The following is a 17401-nucleotide window of genomic DNA, read 5'->3' on the forward strand; positions in this document are numbered from 1 at the left end:
AGGCCAGGCTGGACATTGGGGTTGGAGCAGTCTGGGATAGAGGAAGGTGTCCTTACCCATGTCACGGAGTGTGGTGAGATTCCCCCAGACGGAGCTACGCCATGCAGTGCTCCCTGCTCCAGGAGGTTACAATCCGCCTCCGCAGTGACAGAGACGGGAGATGGAACAGAGCACACAAAGCGCAGCACTAACCTGCTCCTTCGCACTCATCTCCACGGGCCGCTGGCAGGGCTCAGCCCGGCGCAATGAGGAGAAACCCTGGACATCGCTGAGGAAACTTCACCCCGGGTGTGCTCTGACCAGCCGCCGGGGCCCCTCGGCCCGGCCGCCCCTCACCGCCCCTCACGGCTCCCGGCCACCCCTCATGGCTCCCGGCCGCCCCTCATAGCCCCTCACGGACCCCGGCCACCCCTCATGGCTCCCGGCCGCCCCTCATGGCCCCTCATGGACCCCGGCCACCCCTCACGGCCCCTCATGGCCCCTCACGGCCCCCGCCCGCCCCTCACCGCCCCTCACGGCCCCTGGCCGGCCCTCATGGCCCCTCATAGCCCCTCACGGACCCCGGCTGGCCCTCATGGCCCCTCATAGCCCCTCACGGCCCTTCATCGCCCCTCACGGTCCCCGGCCGCCCGGAAGGTTCTAGAAGCGCCGGGCTCTGCCCGTGCCCGCGATCCTCCTGGGGACATTTTCCCGTGCTGGGATCTCCGGGAAGCCCATGGGGCTCCATCTGCTCCATCAGAAAGATCTGAGCGAGCAGGGTTCTGCTCCGTGAACCCAAGGGCATCCCCGGAGCCCGTCAGTCCCCGCCGAAGGGCTGAGCAGAGCGGGGCTCGCCTTCCCTCAAGCCCAGCCCTTGGAAACTCTCATAATAAAGTGGTGCAGGAGCTGTGCCCCTATCAGCCCCAAATCCCCGTCTGACCGAGAGCCCAGCACAAGAAGAAGAGCTCACCTACCCGGCGGGATCGGCTGCAGCGGGACGAGAGCCCTCCTCAGCGCCGGGGCTCCAACCTCGGGCCGGCCGCCGTGTGCCCTCAGCGCCCCTCAGCGCCCAGCTGCTGCTCATTAACGGTAATTAGCCGTTTAACCCAACAGCCACAGGTGAGATATTAATTTTAAAGAATTAAGGACTTTAGTTAAAGTAGATGTGGACTTGCTGACGTAGACTTCCCTTTAAGAATAAAGGACTTTAGTTAAACTAGACATTGCTGACGTAGACTCCCCTTTTACGTTGAAACTTCCTTTTTTTAACATAAGCCGGATTTAAGGAACTGATAAATCAGGAGACTTGTCAACTTAATCAATAGACTCCAAGAACACAATGTGATCATAAATCAGATAGTCTTGAGAAAACAGGATCCAGGTGTCACCAACACTAAAAGGTTAAAAAGGCAAAGCGAGGAAGACGCATCTTACTTCATCATTCCGGGACCCCACCCCCTAAAAAGGACCACCGACCCATTTCAAAGAACAAACTACGCATGCTTAATTGCTTTTTGGCTAATTACCATACGAAGCGGGGAATGGGATGGACCAGAGTCATGAATATGCATTTGTGTTTTGGGTATTCAACACTTTTGTACATAAAAAGACCCTGTGATCATCTGTAAATTGCGGTGTGTATTTGGGAGCTATCCCTCACGCTGCCCGGCGTCGTGATAAACACACACTTTCTAACTTCAAACTGTTAGAGAGTCTTTGTCCGTCATAGTTGGATATTGGTATTAGATCAATATCCATATTTTTTTAACAGATCACAGGTGTGCGACATGGGTGGGTGAGGGCTCTGTCCCATGTTCTGCGACGCGGATGGGGACAGGGGACAAGGAGCGCGCAGGGCGGGTTTGAGGTGACTTACCTGCATCCTGATGCAGAGAAATAACGCAAAATGCAACAAGGAATCACTGAGCCGGTCTTCAGATTGAGGCTGCACACAAGCCTGCAGGGAAGAGGGTTGAAATTCTGGACTCATTCGCCTCAAATTTTCGTTAGATGTTGTTTTTTTTTATTCTGATTTCTACCCATTGAGGAATACCAGACCCGGTGTGTCTGATAACAAGAAAGATTTCACTGGTACACAATATTCATATCATATTATGTCATAAATAGGATCATGAGTGCAGTGCTGTGGTATTCTCTGAAGAGAATATATATACAAAAAGTGCTGTTAAAAATCCAACGCCTTTCCTCTATTGTTTCTTTAGCCAGAGAGGTACCTCAGGATTAACAGATTATCAGTGCATTAGCATTCATATCCTGGATAAAGTGTCTCTGGTTATTTGCATGGGCACAGACTGGTAACTTAAAGGCTCTATGAAATTGGATGCTAAATAATATTTAGAGGAAATTGAATTAGACAGGAGGGAAGAGAAATGTGACTGCCATTAAATCTCTAAAGTACATTCCTGGTTTATTCCCTCCCCCCTCTCCCAAGAATAATACAGCATTCAATTTTCCAATTATATAAATACATGAACACTGGATTACTAGAGGCAGATAATTGAATATTTTGACTATTCTACAAGGGACCCTTCATATTTGAAGTGGGAGATGAATAGGGCATGCAGCATCAGCCTGTGGATGCACCAGCTATAAAAACCTCTATTAGATCCAGAGAGTATAAAGGTCTCCCATAGAGAGAGAGATCTTATCAGTGTTCAATATACAATAGTTAATTTATTCCACTGATATCAGGGTAAGTTATACAATTGCAAAACTGGGATATTTTGGGCCACACATCGTACTGCTTCAAAGGTGCAAGGAAAGGCATTCACAGTCATAGCATTTCAAATCCAACTCCTCTATGACTCTGCCTTTACAGGACATCAATCATGAGATGAGAGGAACTGTAAGCTATTTTCCAGTAACACACTGCCAATCGCAAGACAAATGTCAGATGTCACAAAAGGAGAAGTAACCATTTTTCAACCTGTGAATGTCTTCAAATATATTACAATGAAAGTGTGAAAAAAATGACCCTTTCAGCTTCATTTGTTCTGACAGGTGCCAGACCTTGGAGTTCAGCATTTTATCTTCATGCTGCAATAATCTTTACAACATTTGAACAAGGCTGAGGGCAGTGGCATTAGTTAGTCTACAATTGTCCTCTTATGTACAATACATAAAATTTCAAAGAGTCTGGCCGTTGAACTAAAAAAGATCACTTACTACTATTTTATTTGTGTTACAGAAAGAGATAAAGGAGAAGGGATGCCCACATCTGAGATTAACACATGCTGAGGACTGGTTTTGTGTGGGCTCAGCCTGACTCCTGCATTGCATTGCCATGCTGCTATTGCCACTTGGAAAAACACATGCTGCTTAAAACTGAAATCAGGAAAAAAAAAAAAAAAAACAAACTCTACAAACATTCCTTGAAGTGAAAACCCACTTGATACCGTGTGTGCATTTAGTCCCTGACATGAAACAGCTCAGTGTCCATCCTTCAGCTTTGCCATTTCTGACAGCATGGAGGACACTAAAACATAAACCAAGTCGTTAACACTAAAGAGTAGAACAAAGAATGAAAATCAAGCTCAGGTGTAGCCATTCATTATTGTAGTAAATTGGAGACCACGAAGAATTTCACTCAACAGCCCTGAAGTTCCAAGTTATTCCTGTCCTTCAGCCAGTCTCATCTTCTGCTTAGCCCCCACAAGAAGTGTGTGATCAAGGAAGTCATGGTTCATTTCCTGAAAAATAAGACTCTTCTGTACAACTCCAGCAGTACAGCCCAGCAGTTTTGACACAATATCCTTAGATCTAATTTGTACAGAGTTACACTGTTATTTAAGGGAAAAAAAAAAAAAAAGGTGCAAAGACACAAAAAAGATCTGCTCTAGATGTTACTGCAGGTCCCAAGAGGGTAACAAACATGCAAAGGACAAAAAATAAGCAAACCTAGAATACAGCTAGTTTAGGCTAAAGTCAGTGACAGGGTTGGTTCCACTGGAATTTAAACGACCTCTTAGGCCTTTACACTGTACAGCTTTCTGCAGAAGCAGTGCTGAATCCCTGAAGACAAAACCACCACTTGATTCACCAAATTTGACTTAGGAAAGTAAATCTTTTTCTGTGAATAAGTGTGAGCTTATTGGTTCTGTGGAAGCAAAAGGATAAACAGTTTTAGTCCTTCTTTAAAAAACTAACAGTACTTGTCATGGCAAAGACTTGTACAAAGAAGTAGAAGCCAAAATATTATTTCAGTGTTTTAAGACTGATTTTAAAAAATAAGTACATAGACATTGACCAAATCTGTATTGATTCCAACAGGTACAGTCCAAGCCATGGAAAGAAGAGAGTCAAGGCCCCAAAGTCTGACCACAAATATAATTCCAGATTTCAGTTTTCCAGACTGGTATTTGTGACTGCAGTTCCTTCCCTGGTTTCTGCGACATGTGCACACCAAGCAATGTAATTCCTTTGACACCAGTGTGCCTCAGTCAGTGCAGCCAATCCCACGATGCTGGTTATCCTGCCCTGTGGTTTGGTCCTTCTCTTCCCCACACTCAGGATGAATGCAGTTTGCCACTGTAAATCCCACAGAGAGGTGAAGAAACAACCACCGCCAGGGTCATTATTTGAAACCGGGAGGTTGCAGTAGACTTTTTTTTGAAAAGCACAAACAAATCCAGCTGAAATAAAGAGCACCTCTCTCTCCCCTCCAGCGACACACGCACCTGGCTGGGGAATGGCTAACTCCCAGCTCTGTCCCGGCACATGAGCGCCCGCAGCTGCGATGATTTCTGCAGGCGGAACACTTGGTGGCCGTGGGGCTGAGCGGGGCCGGGGGCAGTGCCCGAGGCCGCCAGGGTCCTGTGGCGCTGGCTGAGCCCGCAGCCCCACACCAGGCGTTTGCCTCGCAGCGCGGCCAGGCGACACTCGCACAGCTCGATCAGCGACGCCACCTGGTCGTGCAGAGGCAGCGACTTGTATTTCTTCTGGGCCAGGCAGAAGAAAGCTTCCACAAAGGCTTGCAGACACATTCCTGCAAGGAAAAGGTGAGAGATGGGGAGTGCGGCATTTCTAGCGGCCTGCATTCCTTAGGGATGATACTATATCCAAGTCTGTGTGTGATGGGTGTGAACACAATGGTGCTAGTTCCCATCTTTTCGTTTAAATGGCAGCCATCTGGAATGCTCAGAAAGCTAAGAAATGGTCTGTCCTTCAGAGACCAAAAGCCAAGGTTTTATTTGTGTCACACTCGTTGGGTGTTTCAGGGCAGGGTAAGCCCAGGCTGGGTTACAGATGGGTGACATTCTCTAGCACTGAAGCAGCTTCTGCCTTTGCAGACCTCAGCCTGGAATCCAAAGTGGTACAGCAAGAACACATTTTAGGATATCACACCATTAAATTGATGTAGTATTAGCCTTGATTTCTGCCGCCAAAATTATTAAGTCGAAACCAAATGAGACACACAGTAACATACTGAGCGTCAAGGAAAACAATCCAGCTGGAGAGAAAACCAAATTTATGTCAGCAGCTGAGTGGAATCTTTTCAACTCCATATTTTCAGAGATGGATCTGACCCAGAAGTTCACACCCGTGTGTTATTTCAGTCTGTAGCAGTATGAAGGTAACCCCATTACCAGGTATCACCTTAGCAAGATGTGAGTTCATCTGCAGCACTATTTCCCTCCTGCACAGCCTGTACCAGGTACAAACCCTTTTGAAGGTGAAGAGGCCATTTTTTCAGTCATACCCAGCAACTCCACAAGAGTTGTTTCAACTGAACAAAAAAACAAACAGCTGAAGAGTGCAGTGCCAAAAAACATCTCTGCTGTAATACAACTGCTCTGGCCCTTCCCACACAGAAGCCCCATGCTGCAGGGGACTCTTCAGCTGCTGCTCCATCACATCTCACTAACAGCACATTACCAGAGCCAAAGGGAAGAGGAGCTGAGTATTAACACTAATTATTGTATTTAAAACCTTAAAGTAATACCTACTCAAATTCTTAATTAAGAAGCCAGGCCCCAATTGGTTGTGCAGAATGTCACAAGCTCTCCCAGTTTGAACATACACTTAAGAAGATTATTTTAGGATGAGGTATTGAAAGGTTTGGGGTTTTTAACTGTGTTGGCGTATTGATGCTGTAGGAAAGGCACCTTTTCAAAATATGACAATTACATTCTGAAGTATAATTTCTCTCAACCAAGGCTGCAGCTGGGGTCGTTTACGATCTTGGCTGTAAAACAGCTTGCAAAGGAATTGTTGAGTTATCTGAAAGCAGCAGCTGCCAGCTCAGTAAATTATTTTATCAGTCACAGTGAGCTGCAGGCAGGGAAAGCACCTCTGGCAGCACAGACACACTTTTTCCCCAGAAGTAACACTCATGTGAAGAATATTATGAAAAAAGTTAGAAGCTGGTTTAGAACAACAGGATCTTGCTTGTCGTGGTTACAGCTGGGAGTGGGCCAAACATACAGCCAACAGAAACAGGTGGATAGTTTGTGTTTTAACACCTAAAAAGCATCTGGGTCGTTGACACCATACACAAATCTCTTTGTTTTTGAAAGCCTGAAGATTCAGTTGCATGTCTGTTATTTTTCGTGGTGAAATTCTACCAGCCAACCAACGTAAGTGATTTATACCCAGCCTGAAATGTTAAATGCAAACACTCAAATTTTATAGAGCTGTGAAACTGAGGTGACCCTCATGTACCTAAAGTAATACTACCCTGAAGGGTAACTGCCTCAGCCCCAACCAGGAGAATTGGTTGTGTGTGTGCATGCCTCAGGTGTACATGGCTTCTTCCCATTTCTATCAAATGTTTGAGGTGTACCTGAGCAAGTAAAATTGAAAAAAAAATAACCCCAAAAGTCAGATTTCATAGTTTCTGAATACAAACCTGGGTTACCTGATTCCTTGTGGTCAATGCCCATGCTGTTCCACCTCCTTGTGATATCAATATATAGGATATCCACAGCAGCCATTGAAAAATTGCTGTTACTCAGTTTGCAGTTTCTGTTAAAAAGAAACAAAATAAAGAAGAGTTTCTCGTTACATCCAAACTCCCAAGTTAAGAAAAATCCTACAAGAGCAACTTGCAGGAGAAAAATTTACCCATATCATGTGTACAGACCCACTGTGACGTGCTCAGTCTAATAAAACACACACAGCAGAGAGCAAACAAACCAGCATTCATTAAGTGCTCCTATCTGAATGGAACAGGCCCAAACCCGGAATATTTCAATTAAAAATACGACCTGACTGTTACACAGAGCTTTCTCCCAGGGTATTGCCAGTACTCTGAGGCTGTAAGAGAATGGAATTAATTGGTACACTGCAAAAGCCACCACAAATCTGCACGGACTATCTGCACGAGGCAGAGTTTGCACAGAGAAATACCCTTTTATTTGTCTGACTGATCCTGTTTGGAGAGGGCTGGAGGAAGCTTTTCAGGCACAGCCTTGCTGCTCCATGCCTGAACACCAACAGGATTTGCCCCCGTGGTGCTGAGCAGTGCATGGGAAGCAGCTCTGGATGCAGCTTGGGGCTGTGGGGATGTGGAACTGGGACTTTGTGAGGTGCAGAGTTGATCATGGATGGGAACAGACCCTGGGTCCAGGATTTCCAGATGTCTGGCAGCCTGGCTGCCACTGCTGCACGTGCCAAAGAGCTGGCCAAAAGTTCTTGCCAGAAAAGAAACAAAAAAACCCCCCAAAAACCCACCCCAAACTCGGATAATTGAAGCAAATCTCACTCTTTGGTAACCTCATCAGAGCTCCCTTAAAATAAAGTAATGCCTTGCCTAGATAGCCCAAAAATTCCCAGGCAGCATCCAAGGAAGGACTAGAGACACAGTCAGTGCTTTCCTTTTAGCTACTTTTTTAGAATGAAGAAAATATGAAATGAGAACAAGTTTTGGTGAGCCAGAATTTGGGTGGACAGTCTTTGCAAGCACTTGCCAGCACACAGATCCCATTCGTGTACCATTTTATTCCTGAAAAGTGATACAACACACAGAAACCTGACCTTCCTTCTGTAAAATGAACAGCATGACAACTCTTCAAGAAAGGGCCTTAGAGCTGGTATAGGTGCTCTGGGAGAAAATAAACAAAAATAGCTGCCAGTATTAAAAAGTTTCATTTAACATGCATTAAGAAACTGCAAATGCTATTTCATTGAGATATGGAAATTTATCTGACTATTCTTAAAAGAAAATGTTGGCATTTTTTCTGTGTTCCTCTGACAAGTGCCAAAATAAGGCTGGATTAAAGTACAAAAAATACAGAACTGGATGCAATCCTGTGCTGGTCTGTGGATAGAGCAGATGCCTTCAGACATTTTCTATATATCATAATTTGTATAAACCAAATTGTTTTATATTCATTCCTTAATGCTAAATGCATCTGCATAGAGACAGGATGTGTTTTAAGAATACATCTGCTGCTGCTGCTCATTTCTTTTGTCATAGTCAATGAAAGACAGAAAATGAGGTATTTGTACCATGACTAGAACAGATATAGCCATAAAAAACAATGAAAAAAACCCCTCCTAAATAAAAAGTGTGTGGAAAAAATAAATTGGGTTCCTTGACATTGCAAGGTGCAATTTCACAATGCAAATCCTCCCTGCATGGTGCATCAGGAACTGGCATTTGGGAATCCTCCCTGCAGCCTGGGGCGGCCAGTGGTGCCCCCACAGCTGACAGAATCACATCAAGTGACCCAATTTCAGTTGTCACTTCCTCCCAATGATATTTCTACCGTTTCCTGGGAACGTGACATGTCGAGGAACACGGCAAATTGTATCTGCCAAAGTATCGCTGATCTGCTGTCAAATAAAGACCTGACTTCCTCCCAGACAGAGCCTCACAGGTCAGGCATTTCAGGAGCTTGGGATGATGAAAATAAATCTATTCTGTAACACAACTGGCTCCACGTTGGAAGGCACTACAAAGCCTGCTGGCTGAGGTGCACCACTGCCAGGGCCAGCTTCGTTGGAGTCCAGGACATCCCCTTGGATGGCCTGGGACCCGAGGAAGGGAATTTGAGCCCTGGACAGGGGGGTGTAGAGCCAGTCCAGGGGGTCAGAGACCTTGGCACAGAGCCCAGGAAAACACCGGGTTTGATTTTAGTCCATGGGAGAAGCCTCCAACACAGAGAGAGAAATTGCAAACCACCAGGATGTGAAAACAGGAGTTTAGCACAGTCAAAGATATAAAATTCAGTTGTTTTAGGGTTTATAGAATAGAGGTAAATGGGGACAAGATGGTGGAATTCGGGTGGTACCTCATGTACTTCTTCTTCCTCGTCCTCCATCTTTTGGGGTGGTGATGGCACAAAGTAGTTGAGTGGATTGGGTCAAAGTAGAAATGACACTTTAAGTGTGGGCACTGGGCATTGGTACAAAATAGTAAATAACCCACCCATAGTTATCTGTATAAATGTTAGGGAACATCCCATCGTGGGCAGTCCCCTCGTGTCCCAGCTGCTGTCCAGACCTCGGCTGGGAGCAGAGAAAATTCTGAGATACCAAATAATAAACACCACGAGAAACCTGAAAACAGAACCTTGAAAACTCCGCTTTTTTATACCAACGCAACACGGGGCTTTTAGAGAGCCGAGGACTTTAAACCACCTAAACCTCGGGTGAGGAAACCCTCCCTGAGCAGCTTTCCCCTCACTGACCTTATAAAGGTGCGGAACCCCGTCGGGCCCAGCTTGGTGGTGCCTTTGACGCCGAGGAAGCGGATGAAGAGCGCGGCCACCCTGTCCACCAGGCGCAGGTAGCTGAACTGCTTGGCGTACTTGGGGAACACCTGCTTGAGGCACAGCGAGGGCAGGGCAGCCTCTGGCAGCTCCTCGCTGCCTTCCGGAGCCTGCTCCAAACTCTGGCACCTGCAGCACAGCACGGAACACGGGGGTCAGCCTGGGGAAGAGCTCAGAGCTCGCCCCAGCCAGCCCCTGCCATGGGGACACCTCCCACACAGCAGGATGCTCGTGGACACCAAGCCTCTGCAGTTGTGGTGGCACCCTCACGTCGTTCTGGTTGGCCCTAAGTTTTCTTCCCTTCTGAGCATTTGTGTTTTTGTAGTAGAAATTCTCCCGCCGCTTCATGTAAACTATGTATATATTTAAAATTATCTATTTTTTTACATGTTTCTCCTCTGGGAGGAGTGTTATAATTGATAGTAATGTTCACCTACGAGGTCGAAGAGGTAGCCAATCTTTTGCCTTCGGTAAAAAGCGTATATAAATAAAATCAAAAATAAAATAAAGCTTTTCTACCTAACTTTCTGCTACCTACCTATTCTATTATGTATCCCATGTACTGCAACAAGTTTGACATGTTTTGGTTTCTGAAATTCCTTTCCCAGGGTAATTTTTGTAAATAAGAGACATATTTTTGTAAAGGCAAAATAGTTTACTTTTTTTTTTTCTAGGAAGGACTTCTTGATGTCTGACCAATATGACTGAAGAAGTTTGTCTTCTTGTCACCAATCGAATTGGTCTGTGTAAAATAGTATAAAAGGGGAGACCAGAATAAAATCCCAAGAATAAGAGAATCATTTTCAACCTTCTAAAATCAAAGTCTTTGTGTCATAGTGTACAACAGCATCACTGTCATGCTGCAGTTTACAAAGCACCTGGCCTTCTAAGACTATTCCTGCAAAATGTTAAAGCAATTATATTCTTTTGTATCCACACTTACATTCACCGAGGTTGAATGTCTATAAATGTGATCACTGTTTGTCTTTAAAAATAAATAACAACCTTAGGTAGTGCTTTGATAATGTTCCTTTTTGCTGCAGGGTAGCAAAATAGAAAAAATAATGTCATTTTTGTCATTAGTTAAGTAAAGCTTAGTTATTAGTTTTGTTCCTTCTCATGGAAGATGGGATGGTGGTGTCACTGCTGTTGAACACCTGCCAAAAGAGCAAGAGTAGGTACAGCCAAGAAACAAGCACACAGGCTTCTATTTTTAATCTTAAAAGGTCTGCTCATGAATTTAAAAATTCAAATCTTCAGCCAGTTGAACCAGACCTTGACCAAATGTGAAACCTTGTACTCAGTAGAGAGGAGGTTGTGCTGTTTGTAACACAACTCTCATTTTAATGATGCCTGGAAGCTCCAAACCCTTTCTCATTCTAAATTCAACAGTGTTTTGGATTGTACATTATTCATTCATCATTAATGTTTTTAGTTAAAAAAATATAAAGCTTTACTTTAAAAGGCAGGAGCAGAATTGAGGATATTTCATTTTTTATAGCAAACCCTAAAGAGACTATTGAAGGGATCAGCTCCAGAGCCCAGAATTCTGGCCCAGTGCTCTTGGAGTGAGGCTGGAGCTTTGTCCATCCACCCAACTCCCCAAAATGGCTCAGGAACATCTCCTCCTCTGCAAACCTGCAGCTCCCTCACAAACCACACCTCCTCCCTGCTGAACAGCACTCCCTGGAATTTCTGATGAAGTACTTCAAGAGGTTTTTTTTTCTAGCCCTTCATTTTTCAACCTCTATCCTCCACAGCGATAAGAAATGTCACAGAGAGAACACCCAAACCAGAACCACTGCTCTGGACACATCAGAGCTGCTGGGAGCCACAGAAGACTCTGTCTCCTTCCCTGAGGGGGAATGGACACAAATTATTAAAGTATCTCTGGTTTGGTTTAGGGTCATTAAAAAAATTTGTATTTTGGTCAAAGAAAAAAAACTCTCGGATGCAATAAAGCAGAAGATCTTAAACTACCACCTAGAATTTCCCACTTCCCCTCCTTTATACAGAGAAAAGCTTACAGCTGTCTTTGAGGTCATGGATAAAACTCAGAACCAGCATCCCCTTTTAAACTTTTACTGAGAGAGCTCTTAAACCCAAACTTCTTATTAAAAAAGTATTTTACAATTAAAACCAGCGGGTTTTTGTATGCTACTGCACGTCTCGTTCCTTTCCACTTACACACTGGAAAAGTCTGTAAAATATTTAAATCAGAACAAGAAAGCTTAATTTAGTCTTTATTGCCAAATGTTGTACTTCCATTTGGTAAAAAAGAAAAAAAGGGCACATACTTTAGTTTGCTTTTGCAGGTTAGGACTTTAATAAAGTTTAATGATTTGTTTTCATTCTTTAGCTCCCACACACAAGATTTCCTTACTTTTCCTTTTTTAAAACACTAGAGCCCAATTAATATGATCATCCAATCTGAATTGCAGCGAAAGATCTATTTTGCACTTTTAATAAAACTCAGACTTTCCAAAGCAAACCTGCACAAGGGTCTTGCCTGTGTCTGCACTGTGAATTGATCCACAGACCTGCCTATTCTGCACACTCACCTTCCCTGACTTACACTGGTTATATTCAGGTTACAATTCTCCACTGCTACCACAGACACTACCTCAATAAAAGTTTATTTTCTGGATTATTCACACACCTGTGTGCCCCCCACCTCGGTGTGGTCTCAACATGGTTAATTAAAACAAATTGCCTGGGTAGGTCCATACAGCCAAGTGCAGTGCCTATTAATACAGAATTTTACTGCGATTGCATATTTTCCAAGGAAAAGGTGCACAGCCCATTTTTTTTTGCCTCAGCACTCAGACAAACTGCACTCCTTTGCAATGCCCCATTTCGTGTTCTCTGGCGTTTGGCTGCCATCTGCCAGTGCCACATTGTGAGGGGCTGAACTCCCCAGGGGTCAAAGATCAGGATCAGCAACTTCCTCAGAGCAGAGCAGAAGGAAAGAAATAAGAGGAAAAGCAGCAGCAGAGAGAAGGAGAGATGATGTCAAGAGTGCAGGAGGAAGGAGCTACAAAGGGCAGAAATACAGCTCCAAGTCCAGCAGCAGTGAAAATGCAAGGGGGTTTTCACTGTGTCTACCTTTAAGCTCAGCAGTCAACTGGAAAATACAAAAGCACGCATTTTTGTCATCTCACCTGTCACAGAATCATGGAATGGTTTGGGTGGGAAGGAACCTTAAAGCCCATCCAGGTCCATCCATGGGCAGGGACACCTCCCACTATCCCAGGCTGCTCCCAGCCCTGTCCAACCTGGAACTCCTCCAGGGATGGGGCAGCCACAGCTGCTCTGGGCACCCTGTGCCAGGGTTTGGCCCTGAAAACCTCATGGGCTCAGCACTGGGGCTGTGGGGAAGGGAGCAGCAGCTCCACATCTCCAGAGAACCCTGCCCACGTTCCCTCCATCAGCTCCTCTCCCACGGGATTTCCTCCAGGCCAGGGGAGGAGAAGAAAGCTGAGCCCCACTCTTTAAAGCTGCTCGTTAGAATTAATTGTTTTGACTGACACAGCTGAGTCAGGCAAATGAATGAAAGGTCAAATATAAGGTAATGCTTCTGTTGCCACACAGAAAAAAAGCAAAGCTTCATTTACATACTAATGTCTGACCTCAATACATTAGTTTCTCTAATTCTGCAGCTTATGAAAGATCACTCTTTAGAAATGATCAACTGTGGTGCAGCTCTAAAAAAAATTTAAATTTTAATAAAGCTTATGGAAATGACATCCAAGACTACTTATCTTTTATACATGATTACTAATTTATTAATGTTTCTTCCATCTATGTTTTATTCCTTTCTTTCTGACCAGCCATAATCTTTATGCAAATACAAGTTGCTAAGGGACAAACAAATTTGCAACTACTAATTAAAGGCTTCAAAATTTGCAGCATTTTGTACACTTGTATATAAAATTTAGCTGTCAAATTCAGAGTAAAACGGGGTAAGAATCACAATATTAATATTTCTAAGAATGCTTACTTGGTGTATTTTACATTTAGGGCATTGCTAGAAGTATAAATTAAGCAATTTCAGTATCAGCTTACAACTGCTTACCTAATAAAAGAAAATACTATGTTCTGGATTCCGAAGCTATAATTATTCCCTCAGCTGAGCCTCTATTCTCCAAGCAAGGACTATGTTAACATAGTTAAAAGCAGAGAATATTTTGCACGACAAATCTATCTACCCACCCATTTATCACCACAGAATATGCACCTCCCAAAGAACAGGTAAGTGTTTGTACCTGGAGTGTGTAGGAAGGAAATAGGTTTGTGTGCTCATTCACAGAAATAAATCATTTAGGAAACTAAGGCCAAGCCAGAGCAGTGTCTCTGCATTATCAACCATTCATGAATTTGCTTTTATGAACTAATCCCATTACTTTTATTATCACAGAGACTTCCAGCACTCCCAGGATGTCATAGCAAGCAGTTTCATGGTTTCTCTGCATGTTGTGTGAGTAATCAGCTTTTGTTTTGTTCTGGCCACTCCTGAGTGTCATTTGAAGAAAATGAATATTCATCCCCTCTCCACCCTCTGGCAAAGTAAAAAAAAACATCAATAGCACAAGAATTTCCAAGTTTCAAAATAATAATATAGTTGGACAAAGATAGAAGTATTAAAAGAATGTTAAACCCACAGAATAAGAGACTTTTTACATTATGTTAGAAATATTATGGCTCCTACACAGAGTTTATTCAACACTGTGGAGAATGCTTTGAGGCAGGCAACCCCAGTAAAGTCTATATTTCAAAGAGCAGAATCAACCAGATTAAACATAAGGATTGATAATCACCACAGTGTTGGCAGACAACAAACTTCTGATCACACCAAATACATTTTGAAAACACAGCAGCTGCCCTGTCTCTGGGAAGCAGAAAATGCTGGAAGCAGAATTTCCATCTGTCTCTGAAAGGTAAAAAACCCCTGTATCTCAGTTAAAGAAATAAATTGGGTAAATCACCTCGTTTAGACTTTAAACTTCACCTGCAGCTTCCAGCCCTGCCACGGTGTCCCTGCGGAAGGCTCAAACACATGGAGGGCACTGCTTGTTCCAGAGAGCTGGATTCACATTCTGGGTGAATCCACGGGCAAAATGTGCTCCGTGGCTTTGCTATTAAGCTCAAGAAAACCAAAATAATTTCTTAGACTGTTGGAAAAGTGAAGCCCAAGCTGCTGCAGCCTGTCAGCAGCCATCACAGCAGCTCTCACCCGCAGCATCCGCCCGTTCCGAGCTCTCTGTTCCTGTCCCTGGAGTGCTTTTTGTTTGCCACAGCCATCAGTCCCCTTTTCTGAGAAGGATGGTTCACTGCCTCTTCAGATTGATGGATTTATTATAAAAATAAACACTTCTCATTAAAGATTAAATCGCTTTTGGCAGAAAACAGAAGACTGGAAAGTTTTGCTGCCTTCACGCGGCGTTAATGAGTGTTTCCAAGATGTAGAAACTTGGCACGGATCCTGCTCTGCTCCACACCAGGGACACAAAGCCATGGATGAGAACGTTACTGACATTTTCATTTCATATGCAGAGAAGTCTGGAGCTCTGGTTTGAGTTCTGTAGCCCACCCTAATTCATAGTTTAAATAATTAAAGGAGAAATGCATCTGAGGAGTCTCAGGTGCTGAAAAAACCCAGCTACTTCCTAATTATTAACTGAGATTCTTTACTTCCAACTTTCCCCTCTTAAGAATAATGGTGGTATCATTCTGCATTCACTACAGATTTATTACTCTTAATGTATCCTTGAGCAGTGAATGCTTATGTTATTACCTGCCAGCTGTGAGTGCAGCAGAAAATATGGCATTACTGTAATGAAATAATGGATAAGCAATGCAAATCCTGCACCCAAAGACTTTGTTCCACTGTAGCAAAAAAATTATTACAGAACAAAGATCATTAAATATAGTCCCAAATACTTTATTTTCTGTGGAGGCAGCTGTTATTATTCCTAGTAGATTTATTTGTGTTCACTATTTGCTTTCAAGGTACTTATGTGCCTCATTATTTCTCCAGAGTTTCTTTTGTTTCTCGAGAAAAGTGTGCCTGAAAAATAATAATAATGCAGGATAGTGCAAAGGCAAACCAGCTGTAAAGCCTGGGAACACACTGAAATTAGACCACCAAGTGTTTTAGAGTAGAACAGAAAAAAAACAAAAACAAAAACAAGATATTTCTTCCCATGTGGAAATTATTCTTAGAAAGCAATTGTGCTTTTGCTGGGACAGAAAAGGAGCTTTACCCTGTCATCCAAGGGAGCAGAAAGCAGCAGTGCAATTCCATTTTATCAGCCCTAATCCTCCTATTAAAGCAGGTGAATTCTCATACACAAAATAACACTCCTGATGATTACACTGCTATTAAGTCATGTGGTTTCATGCTTTCATTTGGTGGCCACTGGGTGCTAGGCAGTTTTATTGCTTTCTCAGTGTTTCAGAGACTAGAGACCAATTATTACTCCAAAATAAGCCAATCAACTCTCTTGCTGAAAGATGACTTGCAGCAGAAGTTAAATTATAGAGAACATCACTGCCCCCAATACATTAATTTCTGTCACTCTGTCACTGTAAAAATTTACAGCAGATATAATCTCTTTGAAGGGGGATCAAGTCATAGAAAGTACGAGCCTAGTTTTAAATAGAATTTTAATTTTAATGAAAGCTTCAGGGAATGATGTTTATGCTGCTTATCTTTCATACCTGGTGATTAAGTTAATTTATACTTAATGGAAGAGGATATTTCTAATCCCCAGACAGGCCCAACATCTGTCTGTGACTATGTTTTTGGAAGCCTTAAGCTGCTTGTGATTGATGTAATAAAACCAGGATTCTGCAGAACTGACACCTGAAGGATATCTGTAAGAGGGAAAATGTTATTTTTCTTCTCAATGCCTCTGCTTAAGTCAAACCAAAATCCAAGCACTTAATATTGCTGTCCCTTAAAAACCTGCCTTGCACTCCCTCACTTTTATTTGAGTATGAACAGGGCAATAAGCAAACAGTTCTCAAAGATGTTTGTGATCCAAATTCACTCATTATGTGCAGTTCCTGAGACACATAACATTCTGATGGCCTGGAGCTAATGAGAATAATAAACTTCCTGAAAAAAAATCCCTGTGAAATAATAAACATCCTGCAAAAAAAAAAAAAAAAAAAACCCTGTGAAATAATCTCCATTTTTCCTTCACTTCTCATTCCAATATTTAAAACCAAATATTAGCAAAAAAACAAATGTTTGCATTTATCACATAATTATAACAGGAAAAAAGGTCTTGAAATGTAAACATCTTGCCAGGAAAAGATAAAATTTTCAACTTTGTCCCAAGAAATCACAGTACTGTCGAAGAAAAAAAAAATAGCTATTTCCAGCTGTCATTTATATCCATGTTATTTTAAATTCTAATTCTTACAAGTATGAACTTTGAACTGGTGCTCAGGGATATAATCCGTGTGCGCACATTCATTTATTCCATTTCACTGTTATCTGTTCCAAGTGTGTGATGTGGCCCAGGAGCCCCACTCCAAGGAGTGATTTGTTCCTTTCCTTGACTGAGGTGATGCACCTCAGCCTGCCCTTGGCTCATCAATTGGTTCTAACATCTTCCAGGCTGCATGAAATCTGATTTTTTGAGATCGATTTGTTCCTGGGCTGTGCCATTCCTGAGAGA

The 17401-nt window shown here is 43.2% G+C and overlaps 1 protein-coding gene across 1 annotated transcript in view; it reads right to left on the reverse strand.

Moving 5' to 3' along the window:
- Positions 1-4637: 4637 nt before the first annotated feature.
- The window catches only part of TTLL11 (tubulin tyrosine ligase like 11), a 35595-nt gene continuing 22831 nt past the window's right edge, over positions 4638-17401 (reverse strand). The window contains exons 7-9 of the mRNA XM_066332931.1: positions 9633-9842; positions 6848-6963; positions 4638-4984 (exon numbers count right to left, since the gene is read on the reverse strand). Of these exons, the coding sequence (XP_066189028.1) occupies positions 4692-4984; positions 6848-6963; positions 9633-9842 (619 nt within the window). The 3' untranslated portion in view covers positions 4638-4691. The remainder of the gene's footprint in view (positions 4985-6847; positions 6964-9632; positions 9843-17401) is intronic.

Source organism: Sylvia atricapilla, chromosome 19 (assembly GCF_009819655.1).
Source record: "Sylvia atricapilla isolate bSylAtr1 chromosome 19, bSylAtr1.pri, whole genome shotgun sequence".
In the NCBI taxonomy this organism is placed as follows: Eukaryota; Metazoa; Chordata; class Aves; order Passeriformes; family Sylviidae; genus Sylvia; species Sylvia atricapilla.